The following is a 25,984-nucleotide window of genomic DNA, read 5'->3' as shown; positions in this document are numbered from 1 at the left end:
TTACTGAAGTATCATTAATGATCCAAACAGTCAACAGTAAACTGACAGATCTGGATGTCAGGATTTAAACTGCTGATGTAGTTTAAAGAAACTTTTAAATCTAACTTGAACACAAACACACACACACACACACACACACACACACACACACACACACACACACACACACACACACACACACACACACACAAACACACACACACACACACACACACACACACACACACACACACACACACACATACAAACACACACACAAAAACACAAACACAGACACACACACACACACACAAAAACACACACACACACACACACAAACACACACACACACACATACACACACACACACACACACACACACACACACACACACACACACACACATACAAACACACACACAAAAACACAAACACAGACACACACACACACACACAAAAACACACACACACACACACACATACACACACACACACACATACACACACACACACACACACACACACATACAAACACACACACAAAAACACAAACACAGACACACACACACACACACAAAAACACACACACACACACACACAAACACACACACACACACATACAAACACACACACAAAAACACAAACACACACACACACACACACACACAAAAACACACACACACACACACACAAACACAAACACACACACACACACAGAGTGCTGTGCACGTGAGTGTGCTCGTGACTGTTAAGTGTGCAGATCCTCTGAGCAGCGAGGCCTTTGTGCTGCAGATTAGCCTGTTAGCTATGTCTGGTATGCTGAAGGAAATCCTGCTGAGCTGCAGAAGAAGAAGCCTCAACCTGAAACTCAAAACTACAGCACAGGGTCAGAGCTTTCAGCTGTATCACATGGTCTTCATCAGTAAACTTTGGACGAGGTTTAGATCAGAATAGTTACTGCGCTCACCTGTCAACAAACTCATCTCCATGACAACCCAGCAAACTTGACGCTGATGAAGACCATGAGATGTGGTAGAAAGCTCAAGAAAAGATGTCTGTAAAGTGTGAACAGCTTTTGGATTCATGGAGGAGCAGATTGACCTCCGATGTTAAAACAATAAAACTCAGCCAGTAGATTTGAAGATTAGTCGGCTGCTGTTTGTTGTGACACCGCTGGATGTTACCTGCAGGGACGCTCCAATGAAACACTGTCTAGGTGCATTATGGGAAATGTAGGACTCTAACTAGAGACTAAAAGTCAGGATATCTGCACCTCTGCTGCTCAGATTTGAACCTTTTTCAACAATGAACATTCAGTCTTTCAATAAAGTAAAATAAAGAAGAAAATAAAGTTCTAATAAATGTAGTTTAATTGTAAAATGCAGGAAAAAAACCATGTTTCTGAGAGAGTGGAAGCATTTATCCCTGCTGACTTTTTTTCTTTCTGCTGGCTTTCACCCAGATTAGTGAGCGTTTGTGTGTTTTTTAAGCCGTTGGACTCGTGTTCAGCAACAGGTTTTGGTTTCAGGATGAAGTCTGCTGTTGTGTTTCTGCTGCTGCTCTGTTTGTCTCCAGCCGTCAGTCAGGGACAGACGGAGCCTTCAGTCCTGCAGGTAGAGGACAGCAGCGCGGGATTAGACGATGTGACGACAAAGGCGGACGTCCCTCCGGAGCTCCCCGTCCTCTGGGACGAGCTGCGGGGGCTGAGGCGGCTGGTCCTGAGCCTGAAGGCGGAGGAGGTGGAGCGGCGTCTGGCCCTGCGCGGCGTGGAGAGCCGGCTGAGGGATGGAGAGGTGGAGGCTGAGCAGCGGCGACGCAGCCTGGACGGACTGGAGGGGAGGACGGAGACGGACCGGAAGCTGCTGACGGAGCTGAACGCTGCTCTGACGAGGAAGGTGGAGGAGCTGCAGGAGCAGAGTGCAGGTTGGTGAAGGACAGGAAGGCTGGAGACATTACGACCCTTTAATCTGAGCGTGATAACTGTGTGAAACCGGAACACAGACATCAAAGCAGAAGCTCCTCTTTACTAAGATGATGCGTTCAGGATCAGCGTCAGTGAATCCACTATGGAACCAGAGCAAAAAGTCTTTATAACTTATAACTCATTAAATTTCTGAAAGTTTTACAGCTACGTCCGAAAAAACTCATGATCACTCATGATCCTTGCCGGCTGATACAGAACAATTGCAATCAGCTGATCAATCAGTTACTAAATCAATGAGAATCAATACATGTTCTGACATCAGCATGTTGTTTCCCTGCAACCCTGATAATCTCCATCATTCACATGTTATTATATATCATTCATCCAGATGTGGAGGTTTGAGTTGGACTGAAAATACTCAAAGTTCTTGTATAATGTATAATGTTGTACAAAGTGTTACTGCACATGCTCAGTAGCGTCTGCCTTACACAGAACTACTCTCTGGAGACTGAAAACATGATGCTGTTATTAGTCCAAACTCTTCATGATGAAGGAACATGTCGCCCAGTGCAGCGGTGTGATCAAGCAGCAACCTCCGGGGCTGTAAAACTGCAGTTCCTTGAACGAACACTTGAAGCTCCAAAAGCGAGTCAATCCCCATAGACCCCCATGTTAAAATGCCCAACTTTACAGCAGAAATAAACATGTTTACAGCCTGGTACAAACAACGGTTTTGGTCTCTGTAGCTAATTTCCTCTTTCATGACAACTGTACGGGGGGGGGGGGGGGGGATTTTTTTATAACTCACCCGTTTAAATTTTATTAAGCTGTAAAGTTCTGCATAATGAAGGACATGGCTGCTTTGAGTGACAGGTCCGCCAGCCGCCAGGTGGCTTGTTTCAGCCGTTCGGCCCCGCCTCTTTGCCCATTTTTGATTGGCTGGGAGTTAGACAGAGTCACGCACTGCCAATGGGGGAATTGTTGGCTCTAAGTAAATTAAAGAGTACGGTCTAGACCTGCTCTATGTGAAGATAACTTTTGTTGTGATTTGACGCTATATAAATAACATTGAATTGAATTGAATTGAAAATTACAAGCCCTCCTCACAACCCAGCACACTGGGCCCACTACAGTTTGCCTACCATCCCAACTGATCAACGGAAGACGCCATAGCACTCATCCTCCACACCACGCTATCTCACCTGGACAAGAAAGGAAGCCATGTGAGATTACTGTTCATTGACCACAGGTCAGTGTTTAACACCATAGTTCCCTCCAGGCTCATCACAAAGCTATTGGATCTGGGATTAAACACCTCACTGTGCATGTGGATCCTTGACTTCCTGATGGGCAGACCCCAGGTGGTGATGGTAGGCGGACAACATCCTCTACCCTCATCCTTAACGCCAGAGCACCCCAGGGCTGCGTGTTGAGCCCCCTGCTGTACTTCCTGTACACACACGACTGTGTAGCCACTTTCGACACCAACACCATCGTTAAGTTTGCTGATGACACAGCTGATCACAGATAACTATGAAAAGGCCTACCTGAAGGAAGTAGAGGACCTGACCCGCTGATGTCAGGACAACAACCTTCTCTTGAACATCAGCAAGACAGAGGAGCTGATGGTGAACTTTAGGAAGAAGCAGGAAAGAAACTACACCCTCTTAATATCAAAGGGTCCTCGGTGGAGAGGGTTGACTGCTTCAAGTACCTTGGTGTCCACATCACCAAGGGCCTGGCCTGGGCTCTGCATACTGACTCAGTGGTCAGGAAGGCAAAGCAGAGACTGTTTCACCTCAGACACTTGAGGAAATTCCGGGTGTCCTCTCAAATACTGAGGAATTTCTACTCCTGCACCATCAAGAGCATCCTGACAGAGAACATCACAGGAAACAGCACCGAACAGGACCGCAAGGCCCTGCAAACAGTGGTTCTTTCAGCTGAACATACAGTAGGCGGTGCTCTGCCCTGCCTAAAGGACATTTACACCAGGTGCTGCAAGAATAAGGCTCAGAGAATCATTAAGGTTCCCAACCACCCGGTTAACGGCCTTTTCTCCCTTCTGCGGTTGGGAAGAAGTTACCGGATACACCAGGCTCACTGAGAGGTTCAGGAAGAGCTTCTACCCTCAGGCCACTACGATAATAAATGAGATCACTGCCTAAGACTGTCCTCCCTCCAATCATACTCATATATTTACTATTCCTGTTCCATTTAAAATCTCTTTAATGAACACATTGAAGGAACTGGCTGGGTTACGTTTCACTGTGATTGTACCAATACATCTGACAAATAGGCCCTGTTTGGACTGAAGTGGTTGTGACGTCGGCTCAACTTTGTTTCTGTCTCTTCGTTGTGTTTCTATCTCAGTGCAAGCAGCTGAGCTGTCAGCTGATCTGTTGTCGCTGCAGTCCAGACTGAACGCCAGCGAGAGCTCAGTGGAAGACCTGAAGATGAAGAACACAGGTGAGCCAATCAGCTGCCTGACAGTAAGTGACATCGAGATCACTTTATTTTACTCAAACAAATAATGAAATGTGTCCAGAGAATGACTGATAAGTATTAAAAATCGGTCAATTTTATTTATATTGCGCCAAATCACCACAGAAAGTGTGGTGATTTGTCTAGGCCTATAGCAGCATAACTAAGGGCTGATCCAAGGCGAGCCTGGTCGGCCCTAACTATAAGCTTTATCAAAAAGGAAAGTTTTAAGCCTACTCTTAAACATAGAGAGGGTGTCTGCACCCCGGACCCAATCTGGAAGATGGTTCCACAGTCTCTGGTGGTGTCTAAGAGTAGGGTTAAAACTTTCCTTTTTGATAAAGCTTATAGTTAGGGCCGACCAGGCTCGCCTTGGATCAGCCCTTAGTGATGCTGCTATAGGCCTAGACTGCTGGGGGACTTCCCATGATGCACTGAGCTCCTCTCTCCTCCTCCTCCTCTCCATCTGTGCGTATTCATGTAACATCAATGCATGTCACTAACTTTGCTTCTTCCCCGGAGTTTTTGTGCTTTCTCATCTCGCAGGAACCCCTGGGTTCTGGGCCGAGCCTTCGCGGTCCTTCGCAGTCCTGTTGGCATCCTTCCCTGGCTGCTGCTGCTGCTGCTGTTGTTGTTGTTATTGTTATGATTGTTGTTCTTCTGCCCCCCCCCCTTTCCCTATTTCTTTCTCTCTCTCAACCCAACCGGTCAAAGATGGCCGCCCACCTAGAGTCTGGTTCTGCTTGATGTTTCTACCCGTTAAAGGGGAGTTCTTCCTGCTGCTGATGGGGGAATGTTGGGTCTCTGTAGATTTAAGAGTTCAGTCTCGACCTGCTCTATGTGAAGAGCCCTGAGATGATTGATTGATTGATTGATGACGATGATGATGTATCTGCAGCTCTGGCCGCTGAGCTGCCATTCCTGCAGACCAGACTGAGGGCGAGTGAGAGCACAGTGGAGCAGCTGAGGAGGAAGAGCGCAGGTCATCTTCATCTTCTTCTTCTAGATTGAAAGGATAATCCCAGTTTATTACATTTATTTTTGTATTTTTGTCCATCATTTCCATCAGTAATAACAAGATTGTGACACTTTGTGAGGTTTTACGGAGCTTCATTTCCATCTTGGTCTCTTCCTGTCACACACACAGTATCCAGTTTTTAGACTGAATGATGGTTTAATGAGCTATTATGGCTTCTGTTATAGAAAAAATTATTGATAAAAAACAAGTCATAGTGGCTCAAATAAAAGCTGATGATGTTTCCGTTCTGTGTTTAATATTCAGGCTATTTATTCTTTACTGAGTCAGAACCTGATACCTGAATGTTTTTGCTCTCAAGTCTCAACTCATGTCAACTCTCACATCAGTCCAGTCTTCAGTCTTGTTTTTGGACTCAAAGTTAAGTCTCGAGTCTAAACTGCCTCGTTAGTGTTCGAGGGTCAAATTGAAACGTCACTAATTATCTGTGAAACCTCGGTAAGAACAGCAGGTTCAAGTTGAAGCAGGAAGTTTGAGTCATCATTTTACAGTCAGGATGACAGTTTCATGGTTGTTTTGGGATAATATGATATAAGTGAAGGAGTTTAAAGCAGCAGCTTCTGTCCAGTGTCGGAGTCATTCGTTCATTTCAGAATGAAAAGATTCAAAGATTTAAAATAGTGATTCTTTCTCTGCTGGTTTCAGTTCTGGCAGTCAGACTGTGTAACACTGAGAGTCTGATGGAGGATCTGAGGAGGCAAAACTCAGGTCAGATTCACTTTCTGTTTCCTTTCCTGCTGCATTCGATTTAAGTTAATTATCATCATCCTGCAGCACTTTGAGACGAGTCCGTTACTGGTGAACGAGATTAAAGAGTTTATAACCTGCATCCTTCCTGCTGCAGCCGCCATAAAATAAAACAGAAAAATCAGTTTGAGCAAAGTTTTTTAGCCGCTGAACACGATGAATCATAAATCAGAAGAACGTCTCAAATATAAAAATGTCAAGTATTAAAATAAAATTATTAAATGTTTAAATGTTTCTTTTCCAGCATTCTCAGCCTCCAACAGCTCGTCTCAGTCTGCAGCGTCGGAGCTGGAGAGTCGACTGAACGTCCGTCTGGAGGAGCTGAACTCAAACACTGAAGGTGACTGAACTGATTGTCTGTTGTCATGGCAGGAAGTGATGTCATCACTACAAACCACCAGTGAGCGAGGGATCAGTCAGGCGTTTCTAGATTTATAAAGAATCTGGTATTTTCCAAACACGTCTGTCGTCATGTTTCTGTTCCTGCAGCGTCTCCGAAACATTTTAACACCAATGAAAACAAAGTGTTTCTACGGTGGCCCGGAAAGCTCAACACGCTGCAAATGAAGTGATAAATGAGTGTTGTATGAGTGTTGTATGAGTGTTATATGAGTGTTGTGTTATATGAGTGTTGTATGAGTGTTGTGTTGTATGAGTGTTGTGTTATATGAGTGTTATATGAGTGTTGTATGAGTGTTGTATGAGTGTTGTGTTGTATGAGTGTTGTATGAGTGTTATATGAGTGTTGTATGAGTGTTGTGTTATATGAGTGTTGTATGAGTGTTATATGAGTGTTGTATGAGTGTTGTATGAGTGTTGTGTTATATGAGTGTTGTATGAGTGTTGTATGAGTGTTGTGTTGTATGAGTGTTGTGTTATATGAGTGTTGTATGAGTGTTATATGAGTGTTATATGAGTGTTGTATGAGTGTTGTATGAGTGTTGTGTTGTATGAGTGTTGTGTTATATGAGTGTTGTATGAGTGTTGTATGAGTGTTGTATGAGTGTTGTGTTGTATGAGTGTTGTATGAGTGTTGTGTTGTATGAGTGTTGTATGAGTGTTATATGAGTGTTATATGAGTGTTATATGAGTGTTGTATGAGTGTTGTATGAGTGTTATATGAGTGTTGTATGAGTGTTATATGAGTGTTATATGAGTGTTGTATGAGTGTTGTGTTATATGAGTGTTATATGAGTGTTATATGAGTGTTATATGAGTGTTGTATGAGTGTTATATGAGTGTTATATGAGTGTTGTATGAGTGTTGTGTTATATGAGTGTTATATGAGTGTTGTATGAGTGTTATATGAGTGTTATATGAGTGTTGTATGAGTGTTGTGTTATATGAGTGTTATATGAGTGTTATATGAGTGTTATATGAGTGTTGTATGAGTGTTGTATGAGTGTTGTGTTGTATGAGTGTTGTATGAGTGTTGTGTTATATGAGTGTTGTATGAGTGTTATATGAGTGTTGTGTTGTATGAGTGTTGTATGAGAGTTATATGAGTGTTGTATGAGTGTTGTGTTGTATGAGTGTTGTATGAGTGTTATATGAGTGTTGTATGAGTGTTGTATGAGTGTTGTGTTGTATGAGTGTTGTATGAGTGTTGTGTTATATGAGTGTTGTATGAGTGTTGTATGAGTGTTGTGTTATATGAGTGTTGTATGAGTGTTATATGAGTGTTGTGTTATATGAGTGTTGTGTTATATGAGTGTTGTATGAGTGTTGTATGAGTGTTATATGAGTGTTGTATGAGTGTTGTGTTATATGAGTGTTGTATGAGTGTTATATGAGTGTTATATGAGTGTTGTATGAGTGTTGTATGAGTGTTGTATGAGTGTTGTGTTGTATGAGTGTTGTGTTATATGAGTGTTGTATGAGTGTTATATGAGTGTTATATGAGTGTTGTATGAGTGTTGTATGAGTGTTGTATGAGTGTTGTGTTATATGAGTGTTGTATGAGTGTTATATGAGTGTTATATGAGTGTTGTATGAGTGTTGTATGAGTGTTGTGTTGTATGAGTGTTGTATGAGTGTTGTATGAGTGTTGTGTTGTATGAGTGTTGTATGAGTGTTGTATGAGTGTTGTATGAGTGTTGTGTTGTATGAGTGTTGTATGAGTGTTGTATGAGTGTTGTATGAGTGTTGTATGAGTGTTGTGTTGTATGAGTGTTGTGTTGTATGAGTGTTATATGAGTGTTGTATGAGTGTTGTATGAGTGTTGTATGAGTGTTGTATGAGTGTTGTATGAGTGTTGTGTTGTATGAGTGTTATATGAGTGTTGTATGAGTGTTGTATGAGTGTTGTATGAGTGTTGTGTTGTATGAGTGTTGTATGAGTGTTATATGAGTGTTATATGAGTGTTGTATGAGTGTTGTATGAGTGTTGTATGAGTGTTGTGTTGTATGAGTGTTGTATGAGTGTTGTATGAGTGTTGTGTTATATGAGTGTTGTGTTATGAGTGTTGTGTTATATGAGTGTTGTATGAGTGTTGTATGAGTGTTATATGAGTGTTGTATGAGTGTTGTATGAGTGTTGTATGAGTGTTGTGTTGTATGAGTGTTGTGTTATATGAGTGTTGTGTTGTATGAGTGTTATATGAGTGTTATATGAGTTGTGTTATATGAGTGTTATATGAGTGTTGTATGAGTGTTATATGAGTGTTGTATGAGTGTTGTATGAATGTTATATGAGTGTTGTGTTATATGAGTGTTGTATGAGTGTTGTATGAGTGTTATATGAGTGTTGTATGAGTGTTGTATGAGTGTTATATGAGTGTTATATGAGTGTTGTATGAGTGTTGTTGCAGATGTTTGTACAGATGTGGATGTTGTTGTTTCAGCTCTGCAGAGTCGACTGAACTCCCTGCAGGAACAACTGAACACGTCTGCAGATGGAGAACTGAGCTTCATACGTGGTGAGTAAATAAATCATTTACTGTTTGTTTCAGTCTCTTTCTGTCTGATCTTATTTCAGTTTTAATAATTTAATGATATTTTGTTTGTCTTCTTGTTCTCAGATGAGGTGTCGGAGGTCAGAGACAGACTGAACTCCAGCCAGCTTCACCTGGACGAGCTGGAGAGACTCACTGCAGGTCACATGACACGTCATTGAAGTCGGTTTTTAAAGATTTCTCTGTTCCTTTAACAAAGTGTTTTTGTATTTTTAATGTTTTCAGATCAAACCAGTCGACTGTGGTCTGTAGAGAGTCGACTGATGGACGCAGAGAGACGACTGGACGAGCTGAAGACAGAAAACTCAGGTGAACTGATCCATAAATGTATTAATTATGATGTGAAAACATCATAGTTTATTGCAGCAGTAGTTTTCCAGATGATTGTCCAGAGAGAAAAGTTTCTGTCTGATCTTCTGATCTGAATGTTTCAGGTCTGACTGACAGACTGACCCTCGGTGAGCGACGGCTGGACGAGCTGCAGACACAAACCTCAGGTGAACAAAATAAAACTTTCTGTCATCAAACTGCAGCTGTCAGTTAATACGGAGAAGATTTGAACTCACCGACCACCTTCAACATTTTACAGCAAACTTAACGTTTCCAAAAGAGAAATTTAAAACATGTTGCATGACGACAGAATGACAGAAATAGGTTTTATTATTCTTGAAGGCTTTTGATCCTTTTTATTTAATTTTTAACATATTTTTCTCTCTCTCTTCAAAATTACAATATATCTTTCTCTCTGTGTGAGTTTTTCTCCCTTTTTCCTGTTTTTAAACCTTTTGGTTTATAGTTAGATGTTCAGTTTGTGCAGATGATGCTCGTAACATCATTTGTATGTATGTTTGTTTGTTGCTTGTATGTTTGAGAGCTGTTTATCTGTTTGTGTGTTTTGTTGATTGTTTTGTGTTGTTTGCTAAATTCTTCTTCTTATTGTTGTTTATTTATTTATTTGTTGTTTTTTGTTTTTTTGTGTTGAAAACAGGATGGTGCATCTCAAGAGGTTTTATCCTCAAATTAAATCTCAAATAAAATACATTTCCAGTCATGATGACGTGCAGATTTATCTAAACGTGGAGGGAAAAGAAATTGTTTTTATGCTCCGTCTCAATTTGCACATAAAGAACCTGAGTGAAATAAAATCACTGAATCTGTAAAAAGTGTTTCCTGTCTGAGGTGTAACAGACTGAGTGAATAAACGATGACATCATGAATCATGTGACTTAAACGTCACTGAAGAGCTGAAAACATCAGATCTGTGAGGAGCGATGATGAGGAGACTGTAACCTTCCTCACATCAACACGTGAAACTAACAGAAACGTCATATTTCCATCATGTTCTCCATCGTTTGAGTTTTGACTGTCGCTCTTTTAATGACGTCGTCTCGTTGTGTCTCTTCTTCTTCTTCTGCGACGGTTTAACGGCACCGACTGGAGAACTAGTTTATCTGCTGATATTCACACAACAGCAGAATGGAAACAAACATTCAGGACATTTTCCTTAAATCATTGTCTGGATGGAAACTTGAACATCATGTTTGAAATAATAACGAGGTGTTTGTTTCAGAGAGGATGTTTGTTCTGTCAGCTCTGAACAGCAGAGAGACAGAAACCGCAGGTGAGACGACGTCCAGCTGAACTCTGTCTGATGATTTTTATGTTTTGGATTCACGTGAACGACGGATGATTTTCTGTTTGGCTCTCAGCTGTCAGCAGCTCAGCGACTCTGGAAGAAAATCTGTCGGCTGTGAAGAGTCGACTACGGCAGCTGGAGACGAACAACACAGGTTTTACACAACTGGGGCTGCAAATAATGATTATTGATGTTTTCTCTATTAATCATTTAATGCACAAAATGTCAAAAAGTTGTGAAAAATTGCTCATCAAAATTTTTCAGAGCTCAGAATGATGTCTTCAGATGTCTTGTTTTGTTCAACCAAAAGTCCAAAACCCAAAAAGATTCAAATTATAATCATATAAAACGGAGAAACGCACAAATTAAAAATCTGGAATAATTTTTTTTTTGTCATTTTTGCTTGAAAAATATCTGAAACAATTATTCAGTTGAAATCAAAATAGTTGCAGATTAATTTTCTGTCAATCAACTGATCAATTAATCGACTAATCATTTCAGCTTTATATACAACAAGTTCAATACAACATCCAGCTAATTGGCTTCTTTAAATACAGTCAGATGTTTGTTAATCTTAATGAAATTATCTTGAATAACACGATCAGCTGTCATGTGATTGGCTGAGTGCTGATCATGTGATTGGACTCATGATGTTGCTGCATTTAAAACTTAAACATATTCAAACTGCACAAAAACATAAAGCAGATCAGTCATTTGAGGATAATTCATAATTCCAGCTGTATGATACAGTTTATACTTAAGATGCAACATGTGACACATTTTAGTGTTTGACGGTTTTCTATCAAAGTGACATCATCAATCACCATGATAATGGTTTCAATGGTCTAAAAACAGTCACAAACTTTTACTCAAATTTATCTCTTTGGCTCAAAATGTCCTAATTGTATAAAATTGTATGAGCTAATTCATAGTGTATAAGATTTCACTTTCACTTAATTGATTAAAATTTAATGACATTTTGATATTTTCACCAGCAATTTCAGAGTATTCCTCACTGCAAGCTGAAAGTCTGACTTTATTCTTGAAATATGTTTATATTTCATGCAAAGTAACAGCAAGTTTGGAACAGAGTCAGTTTTAACTAAAGGAGAGACACAGATGTACAAAGAGAAACAGATTCAGACTGAAACTGTGAAGGATCCAACCAGGTTCCCTGAGGAACTCCTTTTATAAACATCGAACTCTGAACGGTTTCCTGTAGAGCTGCAGGTGAGACTGAGAGTCAGCGAGAAACAGCTGGAGGGTCAGGAGGTCAGACTGAACTCTGCAGAGAGTCTCATGCAGCGGCTGCAGACTGACACCGCAGGTAACCGAGTGCCTGAAGAAAGACTGAAACATGTAAATATATATAAACTGATGAACAGAAATAAACATCAACAGTTTATTTTCACATTTCTGGTTTCAGATCAAACATCCAAACTGATGAGAAAACTGAACACGACTGAGAGTCTGCTGAACAGACTGACGACTGAAAACACAAGTAACACACTGATTTTTTTTTTAAACTGTAGATTTGTATCTGTTGTGTAAGTTATATAAAATATAACATTTAAATATATGTATTTTTAATAAAATCAAACTGTTTAAGTAAAAAAAAAAACATGTTTGCAAAGAGAAACGTACAGATACAGATTTATGTGTGGTAGCCATAATCTGCCAGTTTCAGAGAAGAGATATTTACATGACTATGTTTGAATAGTGTGTACATGATGATGATAGTTTAACAATACTGCAGATCAATCCAAGCACAGCTCACTCACTACATTTGATAAAATATTGTTATTTACTTACTGTCATTTTCCTCTTAAGCTTCTTTTTTTCCCCTCTCCAATTACTTTATGACTATTTTCAGTTCTTACATGCACTAATGTCCATTTGCCTCCTCCAGGGAGCACTGTGGGGTGAAGAAAAATGTTAAAGTCTAAACAGACATTTGTAGTTGGTAATCACTCATCAATCAGATAAAAACTTTTTACTCCACAGAGTTGGAGGTTAGACTGAGAGTCAGTGAGAAACAGCTGGAAGATCTGAAGTCAGAAAACACAGGTAACACACTGTAGGTTTGAGAGTATTACCTGATTTATTTCTGTATTTTATAACATACAAAAATGAAGTTCATACAAAGTAGCAGAAAGTTTGGAAAAGAATGAAATTTTTGGATTTGTTTGTTGAGAGAAACTTTAATTGATTCTTCCGACTGAAATTATGGAGGATCCAACATGGTTCCCTGAGGAACTCCTTTGAAAACATTTATAATGGTTTTGTTTTTTCAGTTCAGTCTGTTCAACTTTCCTTCATGGAGTCCAGACTGACAGACAGCCACAACAACACTACAGGTAGATTTATGTTTACTGTCATAATTTATTTAGAACAACTGGTAATTATTTATTGATCAAGCAGCTGGAGACTCACAGTTCAGGTAACATCATCAACTCTTCAACATGGTTTAATTAATCATTCATTAATCAGTTAAACTGATCATGAATCATATCCTGTCCAGCTCTGGAGGTCAGACTGAGTCTCAGTGAGGAACAGCTGGAAGATCTGAAATCAGAAAACACAGGTAACACACTGAAAGGTTAAAACTGTAGATTTATTTTTATTTGTTGTATAAAAAATATTAAACTCATACAAAGTGACAGAAAGTTTGAAAAACAGTCAAACGTTCGATCTCAAACTAACAGGTTTTGGAGAGAAACATGTTTGGTTCTTCAGACTGAGACTGTTGAGGCTCCACAAGGTTCCCTGAGGAACTCCTTTTATTGTTCTTGTAATCTTTCTGACTTTATCATCTTTTAAAGTTTGTGATAATTTTGTTGTTTCAGTTCAGTCTGATAAACTTTCCTTCATGGAGTCCAGACTGACAGACAGCTACAACAACACAACAGGTAGATTTATGTTTACTGTCATATTTTCATTAATGCAAGTGGTAATTATCTATTAATCAATCAGATAAAAACTTTTACTCCATAGAGTTGGCGGTCAGACTGAGAGTCAGTGAGAAACAGCTGGAAGATCTGAAGTCAGAAAACACAGGTAACACACTGAAGGGTTAAAACTAACAATAGTTTAATATTTTGGGTTTTATAAAAAAAATTTAACTCATACAAGAGGCAGGAAGTTTGAAAAAGACTCAAAGTTTTTTTTCTCAAACAAAAAGTTTGCAGATTGAAACTATGGAGGATCTAACACGTTTCCCTGAGGAACTCCATTATAAACATTTAAGACGGTTCTTGTAGGAACCTTACAATTTTAATTGATAGTAATTATATGTTTTAACTTATTACAGGACAGATTATTGTCTTGATGTTTTTATATTTGGAAGTAGAAATTTGTTTGTAATGATTTTATGGTTTCAGTTCAGTCTGACAAACTTTCCTTCATAGAGTCCAGATTGACAGACAGTCACAATATTTTTATTAAGATGACTGGAATGGTTTTCATTAATGCAAGTGGTAATTATTTATTAATCAATCAGATAAATACTTTTTACTCCACAGAGTTGGAGGTCAGACTGAGAGTCAGTGAGAAACAGCTGGAAGATCTGAAGTCAGAAAACACAGGTAACACACACACAGGGTTAAAACTAAATGAATAATAGATTTGTTTATAGTAGATTTATTTTATTTGTTTTATAAAAAATATGAAATTTGTAAAAAAAAATAAATAAATAAAAAAATGACAATGTTTGGAAAAGAGTCAAAGTTTTTATCTGAAACAAAAAGTTCAGATTGAAACATTTATTGATTGTTCAGTCTGAAACTGTGGAGGATCCAACATGGTTCCCTGAGGAACTCCGTCATAAACATTAATGATGGTTTTGTTGTTTCAGTTCAGTTTGATAAACTTTCCGTCATGGAGTCCAGACTGACAGGATGCCACAACAACACTACAGGTGGCTCTTTACACTTTTATAACACTTGTATTATTTATTTGATCGACATGGGCTTTATTGAGAAGTTTAAATGTCAGTAAATGTGTAAATAAATAACATCTGATTATTGAGCAGCTCTGGAGATCAGACTGAGATCTACTGAGACACAGCTGGAGCAGCTGGAGACTCTCAGTTCAGGTATCATTAACTCTTCAACATGGCTTAATTAATTATCAATTAATCAATTAAATTAAACATGAATCATTTCCTGTCCAGCTCTGGAGGTCAGACTGAGAGTCAGTGAGGAACAGCTGGAAGAACTGAAGTCAGAAAACACAGGTAACACACTAAAGGTTTTAAACTAAGTGTAGGTTTATAAATGTTATGTGTATAAAGTGAAAGTTTATGACAGAGTGAAACATGAAACAGTGAAGGATCCAACATGGTTCCCTGAGGAACTCCTTTGAAAACATCCTTTGTTGTTTTAGTTCAGGCTGATAAACTTTCCTTCATGGAGTCCAGACTGACAGAAAGCCACAACAACACTACAGGTAGTTTTATGTTTACTGTCATATTTTGAACACGTGGTAATTATTTATTAATCAGATAAATAAATGTTACTCCACAGATTTGGAGGTCAGACTGAGAGTCAGTGAGAAACAGCTGGATGATCTTGAGGCTGAAAACACAGGTAACACACCGAAGGGTTAAAACTAACTGTAGATTTATTTTTATTTGTTTTATAAAAAAATATGAAAGTCATACAAAGTGACAGAAAGTTTGGAAAAGAGTCAAAGTTTTTATCTGAAACAAAAAGTTTTCAGAGTGAAACATTTATTGATTGTTCAGTCTGAAACTGCGGAGGATCCAACATGGTTCCCTGAGGAACTCCGTCATAAACATTAAAGACAGTTCTTGTAGGAACCTCTGTAATTTTAATTGATAGTAATTATATGCTTTAACATATTTGAGGACATACTATTATCTTGCTGTTTTTATATTTGAAAGTAGACATTTTTGATGATTTTGTTGTTTCAGTTCAGTCTGATAAACTTGCCTTGATGGAGTCCAGACTGACAGAAAGCCACAACAACACCACAGGTGGATTTATGTTTACTGTCATATTTTTATTAAGATGAGTGGCAATTAGTTATCAATCAATCAGATGAATACTTTTTACTCCACAGAGTTGGAGGTCAGACTGAGAGTCAGTGAGAAACAGCTGGAAGATCTGAAGTCAGAAAACACAGGTAACACACAGAAGAGTTTAAGCTAACTGTAGATTTATTTTGTTTTATAAAAAAATATGAAATTCGTAAAAAAAAAAAAAAAAAAAAAAGTGATAAAGTTTGGAAAAGAGTCACAGTTTTTATCTGAAACAGAAAGTTTGCAGAGTGAAACATTTATTGATTGTTCAGTCTGAAACTGTGGAGGATCCAACATGGTTCCCTGAGGAACTCCATCATAAACATTAATGATGGTTTTGTTGTTTCAGTTCAGTCTGATAAACTTTTCTTCATGGAGTCCAAACTGACAGACAGCCACAACAACACTACAGGTAGATTCACATTAAGTGTCATATTTTCATTAATACAAGTTGTAATTATTTATTAATGAATCAGACAAATACATTTTACTCCACAGAGTTGGAGGTCAGACTGAGAGTCAGTGAGAAACAGCTGGAAGATCTGAAGTCAGAAAACACAGGTAACACACCGAAGGGTTAAAACTAACTGCAGATTTATTTTTATGTTTCATAAAAAAACATGAAATTCATACAAAGTGACAGAAATTTCGAAAAAGAGTCAAAGTTTTTATCTGAAACTTGATTGTTCAGTCTGAAACTGTGGAGGATCCAACATGGTTCCCTGAGGAACTCCGTCATAAACATTAATGATTATTTTGTGTTTTCAGTTCAGTTTGATAAACTTTCCTTCATGGAGTCCAAACTGACAGAAAGCCACAACAACACTACAGGTTGATCCTTACACTTTTATCAACACCTTTGTATTATTTATTTGATCGACATGGGCTTTATTGAGAAGTTTAAATGTCAGTAAATGTGTAAATAAATAACATCTGATTATTGAGCAGCTCTGGAGATCAGATTGAGATCAACTGAGACACAGCTGGAGCAGCTGGAGACTCTCAGTTCAGGTAACATCATTAAGTATTCAACATGGTTTAATTAACTATCAATTAATCAATTAAATTAAACTTGAATCATATCCTGTCCAGCTCTGGAGGTCAGACTGAGAGTCAGTGAGGAACAGCTGGAAGATCTGAAAGCTAAAAACACAGGTAACACACTAAAGGGTTAAAACTAACTGTAGATTTATTTTTATTTGTTTTATACAAAATATGAAAGTCATACAAGTTGACAGAAAGTTTGGAAAAGAGTCAAAGTTTTTATCTGAAACAGAAAGTTTGCAGAGTGAAACATTTATTGATTGTTCAGTCTGAAACTGTGGAGGATCCAACATGGTTCCCTGAGGAACTCCATTATAAACATTAATGATGGTTTCTTTGTTTCAGTTCAGTCTGATAAACTTTCCTTCATGGAGTCCAGACTGACAGACAGCCACAACAACACAACAGGTAGATTCACATTAAGTGTCATATTTTCATTAATACAAGTTGTAATTATTTATTAATGAATCAGACAAATACATTTTACTCCACAGAGTTGGAGGTCAAACTGAGAGTCCATGAGAAACAGCTGGAAGATCTGAAGTCAGAAAACACAGGTAACACACCGAAGGGTTAAAACTAACTGTAGATTTATTTTTATTTGTTTTACACAAAATATTAAATTCATATAAAGTGACAAAGTTTGAAAAAGAGTCAAAGTTTTTATCTGAAACAAAAAGTTGCCGAAAGAAACTTGTATTGATTGTTCAGTCTGAAACTGTGGAGGATCCAACATGGTTCCCTGAGGAACTCCATCATAAACATTAATGATTATTTTGTGTTTTCAGTTCAGTTTGATAAACTTTCCTTCATGGAGTCCAAACTGACAGAAAGCTACAACAACACTACAGGTTGATCCTTAAACTTTTATTAACACCTTTGTATTATTTATTTGATTGACATGGGCCTTATTGAGAAGTTTAAATGTCAGTAAATGTGTAAATAAATAACATCTGATTATTGAGCAGCTCTGGAGGTCAGATTGAGATCAACTGAGACACAGCTGGAGCAGCTGGAGACTCTCAGTTCAGGTAACATCATTAACTCTTCAACATGGTTTAATTAACTATCAATTAATCAATTAAATTAAACTTGAATCATTTCCTGTCCAGCTCTGGAGGTCAGACTGAGAGTCAGTGAGGAACAGCTGGAAGATCTGAAAGCTAAAAACACAGGTAACACACTAAAGGGTTAAAACTAACTGTAGATTTATTTTTATTTGTTTTATACAAAATATGAAAGTCATACAAGTTGACAGAAAGTTTGGAAAAGAGTCAAAGTTTTTATCTGAAACAGAAAGTTTGCAGAGTGAAACATTTATTGATTGTTCAGTCTGAAACTGTGGAGGATCCAACATGGTTCCCTGAGGAACTCCATTATAAACATTAATGATGGTTTCTTTGTTTCAGTTCAGTCTGATAAACTTTCCTTCATGGAGTCCAGACTGACAGACAGCCACAACAACACAACAGGTAGATTCACATTAAGTGTCATATTTTCATTAATACAAGTTGTAATTATTTATTAATGAATCAGACAAATACATTTTACTCCACAGAGTTGGAGGTCAAACTGAGAGTCAATGAGAAACAGCTGGAAGATCTGAAGTCAGAAAACACAGGTAACACACCGAAGGGTTAAAACTAACTAATCTAACTGTAGATTTATTTTTATGGATTGGATATATATGTATGTGTATGTATATATATATATATATATATTCATTTTATTTTTTTAAAATAAAATACATACTATATATGTATTATATCTAGTCTACTATAATAAACAACTTTGGTTATCCCCACCAACACCATCAAATATCACAATGATAATATTTATCAGGTTAGTAATAATAAGATACACAAATAGAAGAGATAAAGTTTATTATTATTATTATTAGTAGTAGTAGTGGTAGTAGTGGTAGTAGTAGTAGTAGTAATAATAGTAGTAGTGGTAGTAGTAGTAATAGTAGTAGTGGTAGTAGTAGTAGTAGTAGTAGTAGTAGTAGTGGTAGTAGTGGTAGTAGTAATAATAGTAGTAGTAGTAGTAGTAGTAGTAGTAGTAGTGGTAGTAGTAGTAGTAGTAGTAGTAGTAATAATAGTAGTAGTAGTAGTAGTAGTAGTGGTAGTAGTAGTAGTAGTAATAATAGTAGTAGTAATAATAGTAGTAGTAGTAGTAGTAGTAGTAGTGGTAGCAGTAGTAGTAGTAGAAGTAGTAATAATAGTAGTAGTAGTAGTAGTAGTAGTAGCAGTGGTAGTAGTAATAGTAGTAATAATAGTAGTAGTAGTAATAATAGTAGTAGTAGTAGTAGTAGTAGTAGCAGTGGTAGTAGTAATAGTAGTAATAATAGTAGTAGTAGTAGTGGTAGCAGTAGTAGTAGTAGAAGTAGTAATAATAGTAGTAGTAGTAGTAGTAGTAGCAGTGGTAGTAGTAATAGTAGTAATAATAGTAGTAGTAGTAATAATAGTAGTAGTAGAAGTAGTAATAATAGTAGTAGTAGTAGTAGTAGTAGTAGCAGTGGTAGTAGTAATAGTAGTAATAATAGTAGTAGTAGTAATAATAGTAGTAGTAGTAGTAGTAGTAGTAGCAGTGGTAGTAGTAATAGTAGTAATAATAGTAGTAGTAGTAATAATAGTAGTAGTAGTAGTAGTAGTAGTAGTAGTGGTAGTAGTAATAGTAGTAATAATAGTAGTAGTAGTAATAATAGTAGTAGTAGTAGTAGTAGTAGTAGCAGTGGTAGTAGTAATAGTAGTAATAATAGTAGTAGTAGTAATAATAGTAGTAGTAGTAGTAGTAGTAGTAGTAGTGGTAGTAGTAATAGTAGTAATAATAGCAATAGTAGTAATAATAGTAGTAGTAGTAGTGGTAGCAGTAGTAGTAGTAGAAGTAGTAATAATAGTAGTAGTAGTAGTAGTAGTAGCAGTGGTAGTAGTAATAGTAGTAATAATAGTAGTAGTAGTAATAATAGTAGTAGTAGAAGTAGTAATAATAGTAGTAGTAGTAGTAGTAGTAGTAGCAGTGGTAGTAGTAATAGTAGTAATAATAGTAGTAGTAGTAATAGTAGTAGTAGTAGTAGTAGTAGTAGTAGCAGTGGTAGTAGTAATAGTAGTAATAATAGTAGTAGTAGTAATAATAGTAGTAGTAGTAGTAGTAGTAGTAGCAGTGGTAGTAGTAATAGTAGTAATAATAGTAGTAGTAGTAGTGGTAGCAGTAGTAGTAGTAGTAGAAGTAGTAATAATAGTAGTAGTAGTAGTAGTAGTAGCAGTGGTAGTAGTAATAGTAGTAATAATAGTAGTAGTAGTAATAATAGTAGTAGTAGTAGTAGTAATAATAGTAGTAGTAGTAGTATTTGATGTGTTAATGTAAAACCTGATTTCAGTCCATGACACCGAGCTGTCAGCTGTGACTCTGAGACTGAACGTCACTGAGGAGCAGATGGTTGAGCTGAGGACACAAAACACAGGTGAGTTCAGTTACATCATGTATGTAAATATATCTGCTGTGTTCAGTTTATAACAGAATCTCTGGATGTTTTCAGCTGCAGCTGCTGAGCTGACGTCTGTTTCCGTCAGACTGACGGCAGCTGAGACGGAGACTGAAGGTAACATCTCGTCTTCATTTCAATGTTTCTGTGGGTTTTTGTCTCTAATATTGATTAAATAAAGAGGGATTTCCTGTCAGCATTGCAGGTCAGACTGAGAGCCAGTGAGGAGACGGTGAGCGAGCTGAGGACGGAGAACGAAGGTAAACTCTGAGTCACAAGCTGGATGTTTGATGAAGAGCAGAGCTCAGTTAATGCAGATAACTGATTATTTCCTAACTTTGTCTAGTTTTATATGTTTATTTGTTTCCTGTTGACAGAAATCTCCTCCAGACTGGAAACTGCTGAGAGTCTGAACACAGGTGAGTCCAGGACCTGAGCTCAGATTAAGACAGATTATATTACATGTAATTATATATTTTTATATGTAATCTGTGTCGTATATGTGACCGTGTGTCAGCGCTGCAGTCGAGGATGAACGAGCTGAAGAGGCACGCTGAAGGTAAACAAAGAAAAAAAAAACAACCTCTAATCTAAAATATCTTCTGATCTATTTTTTATTTAATCAGTTGGATCCCCGGCAGCAACAACTCTTCCTGGGGTCAAACACAAGTAAACATTACTTCATAATGCAAAGCAATAATGTGATCAAATCCAAGGCAAAAGAAAAGGGGAAAAAAAACCTCACAATGAATCAGCAACAAGAGAAACTAATAATAAGAAGTTCTCATATCATATCTTCAGTATTAATGAGACATAAACAGTCAGTAAAAATATTTGATACAACTCAAAAATGTTAGTTGTACTACAGAAAACAGCAAATACAGGAAGTTCATCTGTCTTGTCATTTCAAGTTAAAAAAGAAAATGACTAATTCCTCCTTAATGATCATTTTGTCATATTTTCTGTAACAAAACATATTCTAACTGGAGATCTACTTCATGTCTCTATAATAATAATAATAATAATAATAATAATAATAATAATAATAATAATAGTGATGTTTCAGTTCTGGCAGATGAAGTTTCTTCTCTGTCAGCTGCAGTGATGTCCAACAAGAACCAGACTGACGGTAAAAAAACAACTCTGTTTATTGTTTATAATTAACTGATAATCAACTAATATGTTCCCATAACAATCTTTATATTTGTAACCTGTCGTTGATTCATATTGGAAATAAGTATGAGCGTTCTCTAAAAAAAAGCAGCCTGTAGGGGGCAGCACAGGGCTGCTAATTAATGACAGTCACTTCAAGTAATTAGATTAGATCTGAAGTCATTAAAACAATGGTAACACTTTAATTTTTGTAATTTATTGATAATGTTTTGGGAAATTTCCTTGTTAAATTTATCAGCAGCTTTTTTTTAATTTTCAGACAAATTTCTTTGAAATAAATATTAAAATATTAATGATGAAACTAATCCGTCTAAACTCAAGATTATTTATTTTTGGACATTTTATTTTGGAGCTAAAATGATTAATTGATAAATTGATTAACAGAAAATTAATCAGCACCTAATTTGATAATGAATTATTTGTTTCAGTCAGTTTTGACAGTGAAATGTTTCTTCTGTGTTCGTCCTGCAGGTTTTCAGCTCAGACTGATCCAGCAGCTGCAGAACCAAAGTTCAGGTCCGATTTTATTCATTTAAACTTGATATTTGTTGAATCAGCAGATAATCGCTCATCACGCAGGTACAAAACAAGACTCTACTGATGGGTACGGTGGCCCAGAGGGACAAAACACAACAAAACTGCAGAAACAATCTCACAAAACACATTTTAAAGAAACAAAATGTCAGAAAACATGACATTTAAACATTAAAGTACAACAGTATTTAAAATAAACAAACACAAAACGATACAATATTTCAGAAAACCCAACATTTCACACAGTTTACTGTTTTTAACGACATGAAAACAACATTCTTTGTCCTTCTTTCTCTCATTTTCTGCTTCCCTTCTTTCTTCTTCTTCTTCTTTTCCTTCTTCTCCTCAGAGTTTGACAGCAGACTGAGCGTCAGAGAGAAACATCTGGATGAGCTGAAGGCAGAAAGTTCAGGTAACAAACTGTAGATTCATATTAAGACTTTAAATCTTAAAAAGTCTGTAAATCATCAGTCGACTGAAGTTTGTTCTCTGATGTTCAGTTTTGAGCTTCAGACTGAACGAGACTGAAGATCGTCTGCAGAAGCTCACAAACACAAACTCAGGTTTGGACGTAAACATTTCAATACACAATAATAATAAACGCTGGAATATCGATGGAGAATGATTTTAGTCTTTCTGATGTGGAAACGTTTAAGTCGGAGATGATTATTTGAAATGCTGATAGAAACATATTTCTCCTCTAAATGATGATGATGTTTCTTCCAGACGAGATGAAGGTGGCGTTCTCAGCCGGTCTGACCGATTCAGGATCAGTCGGACCGTTTGATGACGAGACGACTCTGATCTTCTCCAAAACCATCACCAACACCGGCGGAGCCTACAACCAGACTGCGGGTGAACACATCAATGTTACTGTACTGTTTTAATGTTTTTTTATTATATTCAGAGATGATACTCTGTGCACAGCAGGCGTCACACAGGCCGGGATACAGACGCTGACTGTTTATTAACAGATTATATTAAAACAGAAACTGCAGGTTTCACATGTTGCTTCGTTACCATCAGGTGTCTTTAAATACTGATAGCAGAGAATCCTGCAGCTTCACATTCACTAATACTAACACGCTGCAAAAAGTTACAATAATAGCAAATAGAAAAAATAATTCTACTGTACAGAATTAGATATAAATATATATGTGTGTGTGTGTGTATATATGTATATATATGTATGTATGTGTATATATTTATATATATATGTGTGTGTGTGTGTGTGTGTGTATATATATATATATATACACACACACACACACACACACACATGTATATGTATATATGTATATATATATGTATGTATGTATATGTGTGTGTGTGTGTATGTATATATATATATATATATATATATATATATATATATATATACACATATACACACACACACACATGTATATGTATATATGTATATATATATGTATGTATGTATATGTGTGTGTGTATATGTATATGTGTGTGTGTGTGTGTGTGTGTGTGTATATATGTATATATATGTATGTATGTGTATATATTTATATATATATATGTGTGTGTGTATATATATATATATATATACACACACACACACACACACATGTATATGTATATATATGTATGTATGTGTGTATATATATATATATATATGTATGTATATGTATATATGTGTATATGTGTGTGTGTGTGTGTATATGTATATATATGTGTGTATATGTATATATGTATATATATGTGTGTATATGTGTATATATATGTGTGTGTGTGTGTGTGTATATATATGTGTGTGTGTGTGTGTGTGTGTGTGTGTGTGTGTGTGTGTATATATATATATATATATATATATATATATATATATATAATGAGATACAATTAATGTCAGAGTACAAAATACATAGTCTGGCTGTAATACTACAGCGGTTCGTGTAGAATGCTTACAAAGACCATTTCCTCACAGCAAGATTCATGTCAAAAATAATAGAAATATATTTATTAGAAGAAAGAGGATGCTGTACAAAATACATAATACATTCAACAATCAGAGGAGGTGAATACTGTTAATGAGCAGATATTAAATGTACCTTAATGTACCTTAATGTGTCTTAATGGAGGGAAACAGAAACACTGCAGGTCAGATATAGAAACACTAGTTTCAACCCAAGTGGCTCCAAGCAGTTGAAGATATATATACAACATGTTTCCCTGTTCAATAACTGATGTATGATATTATGATATTACCACAGTTAGGAGTGACTGGGGTTTATTATGTTTTATCCTTAATTTTATTTCACCACATAAATGACAGGTCCAGTGATAAACGTGAGAATTCATCTCATGTTTTTATCTCATTGTACTTGACAATCTGCCAGTTTTCCTGCTGTTTCAATAAATATTTTAGTTATAGTGTGAAAGTTATTGTAATGAGGAGGAGCTGAGCCTTCTGTTTCTCTATAATATAATAATGATCATTTTAGTTATAGTGCACTTTTCAAGCAATAAGCACAAAGTGCTTTCCAAGGTTAGGAAATTTAATTTAAAAGTATTGATTATCATAATAAAAACAAATCTATATATTTATATACATCAACACACATAAAAGAGAAAACTGACAGAAATAAAACAAAGAGCTCATGACAAACGCAGTGTAATATTTAAGATCACACATTCCCACATGTAGAACATCAAAAACAAACACCAATAAATCAATAAATGAAGGTTATAAGAAAAACTTAGAATCAAAGTGAGTTTTCAGAAGAAAGATGCTGATTTGTGACACATAAAAGTCGTCCGTTGATGTAATAATTTCATCTTTAAGGGAAGAACGAGATCAAATATAAATCTGTGATGATGTTAGTTTCCACCTCACTGATAAGAACTTTATCACAGCGACTGACTGTAAACGTGAGTTTTCTCTCTGCAGGCGTCTTCACGGCTCCTCTCAGAGGACTTTACTTCTTCAGCTTCACGGCTGCAGATTACCTGAAAGGCTACATGGGTCTGTACCTGCACAAGAACAACCAGCCGATCATCTTCAACCTGGACCTGAACGACCACGGCGGCTACGCCTCCACGTCCAACAGTGTGGCTCTGCAGCTGGAGGAGGGCGACACGGTCCGCCTCCGTCTGCCGGGCAGCTACCGGCTCTACGACGACTCCCGAAACTTCAGCGTGTTCTCCGGCTTCCTGCTGTTCCCGCTCTGACAGCAGAGCCTCAGGATCAGGGTACGAGTGAGACATCCTCTCAGCAATAAACTATCTTCTGCATTATCAGACTGGAACCTGGACAGACGACATCATGAACATATTTTTACTGTAAATTATGACAACAGTCACGTTTACTTCTATTAAGGTCATAAAAAAGTATAAAGTACAGAAGTATTATCAGGTGCTGTGGAAAAACATGTAAAAATACTTCATTACAAGTAAAAATCAAACATCTTGCTTAAACCTGCAGTGCTTTTGTCTCCCCCCTCTGGCTGTGAGAGTAATTACACAAACACTATCGACACCTGCTCATAACGTATGTCTACAGACGAGCCCAGACATGCCGGGAAATTACGTCATGTTTGGCTTCTTGACTCTTCAGGTATCTCCGTCGGACCACAAGACTTACTGGGTATTTATACCCAGCAAGTGCAGGGATGTAAAATGCTCCAGCGCAGGAAAGTCACACCAGACACCAGATTTTAACTCTGGTATATTGCGAAATACAGAGATTTACTCGGCAGTCACAGGTGTTCATTTCTATGTTAAAACCGGAAACCAGCTTTAAGTCAAAATAAAGTATCAGCAATCTGTAAGAAAGCTTCCTGTTTTAAAAGCTGATCACATTTTGTTTATAAAATCTTAATTTATTAAGTAACTGTAGCTGTTAAATAAATGCAGTGCAGTAAAAACTACAATATTTCCCTCTTAGAGATGCAGTGGAGTGGAAGTATAAATACTCAAGTAAAGTACAACAACCT

The 25,984-nt window shown here is 37.0% G+C and overlaps 1 protein-coding gene across 28 annotated transcripts; it reads left to right on the top strand.

The window, feature by feature from the left end:
- LOC137199933 (golgin subfamily A member 6-like protein 25) lies at positions 1–25,780 on the top strand. Of its 28 annotated transcripts, XM_067614546.1 has the most exons (49): positions 2–1,901; positions 4,276–4,371; positions 5,285–5,368; positions 6,068–6,130; positions 6,414–6,509; positions 9,012–9,086; positions 9,189–9,263; positions 9,348–9,431; positions 9,557–9,619; positions 10,693–10,743; positions 10,832–10,912; positions 11,981–12,085; positions 12,185–12,259; positions 12,763–12,825; positions 13,053–13,115; positions 13,280–13,342; positions 13,605–13,667; positions 13,753–13,815; positions 14,280–14,342; positions 14,612–14,674; positions 14,789–14,851; positions 14,930–14,992; positions 15,142–15,204; positions 15,282–15,344; positions 15,692–15,754; positions 15,841–15,903; positions 16,149–16,211; positions 16,298–16,360; positions 16,568–16,630; positions 16,748–16,810; positions 16,892–16,954; positions 17,189–17,251; positions 17,338–17,400; positions 17,632–17,694; positions 17,812–17,874; positions 17,956–18,018; positions 18,253–18,315; positions 18,402–18,464; positions 20,223–20,306; positions 20,382–20,444; positions 20,525–20,587; positions 20,705–20,746; positions 20,845–20,886; positions 21,394–21,456; positions 21,972–22,016; positions 22,384–22,446; positions 22,535–22,597; positions 22,761–22,889; positions 24,940–25,779. In XM_067614546.1, the coding sequence occupies exons 1-49, from the start codon at positions 1,358–1,360 to the stop codon at positions 25,218–25,220; spliced, it is 4,005 nt and encodes a 1,334-aa protein (XP_067470647.1). In that variant the 5' UTR covers positions 2–1,357; the 3' UTR covers positions 25,221–25,779. The 28 variants fall into 28 exon arrangements, with proteins under 28 accessions (XP_067470676.1, XP_067470677.1, XP_067470647.1 ...); XM_067614552.1 differs by lacking the exon at positions 17,812–17,874 and having other exon boundaries at positions 24,940–25,780; XM_067614547.1 differs by lacking the exon at positions 13,753–13,815.
- Positions 25,781–25,984: the final 204 nt, after the last annotated feature.

This window comes from Thunnus thynnus, chromosome 16, assembly GCF_963924715.1.
Source record: "Thunnus thynnus chromosome 16, fThuThy2.1, whole genome shotgun sequence".
Classification (NCBI taxonomy): domain Eukaryota; kingdom Metazoa; phylum Chordata; class Actinopteri; order Scombriformes; family Scombridae; genus Thunnus; species Thunnus thynnus.
The sequence above is the reverse complement of the archived record's forward strand: the minus strand, read 5'-3'. Positions and strand labels throughout refer to the sequence as shown.

Coding starts and splice junctions, on each gene's coding strand:
- LOC137199933 (XM_067614546.1), top strand. CDS start 1,358: ATGCAGGAAAAAAACCATGTTTCTGAGAGAGTGGAAGCATTTATCCCT. Junction 14,993..15,141: donor ACTGAAGTCAGAAAACACAG/GTAACACACTAA, acceptor TTGTTGTTTTAG/TTCAGGCTGATAAACTTTCC. Junction 15,345..15,691: donor TCTTGAGGCTGAAAACACAG/GTAACACACCGA, acceptor TTGTTGTTTCAG/TTCAGTCTGATAAACTTGCC.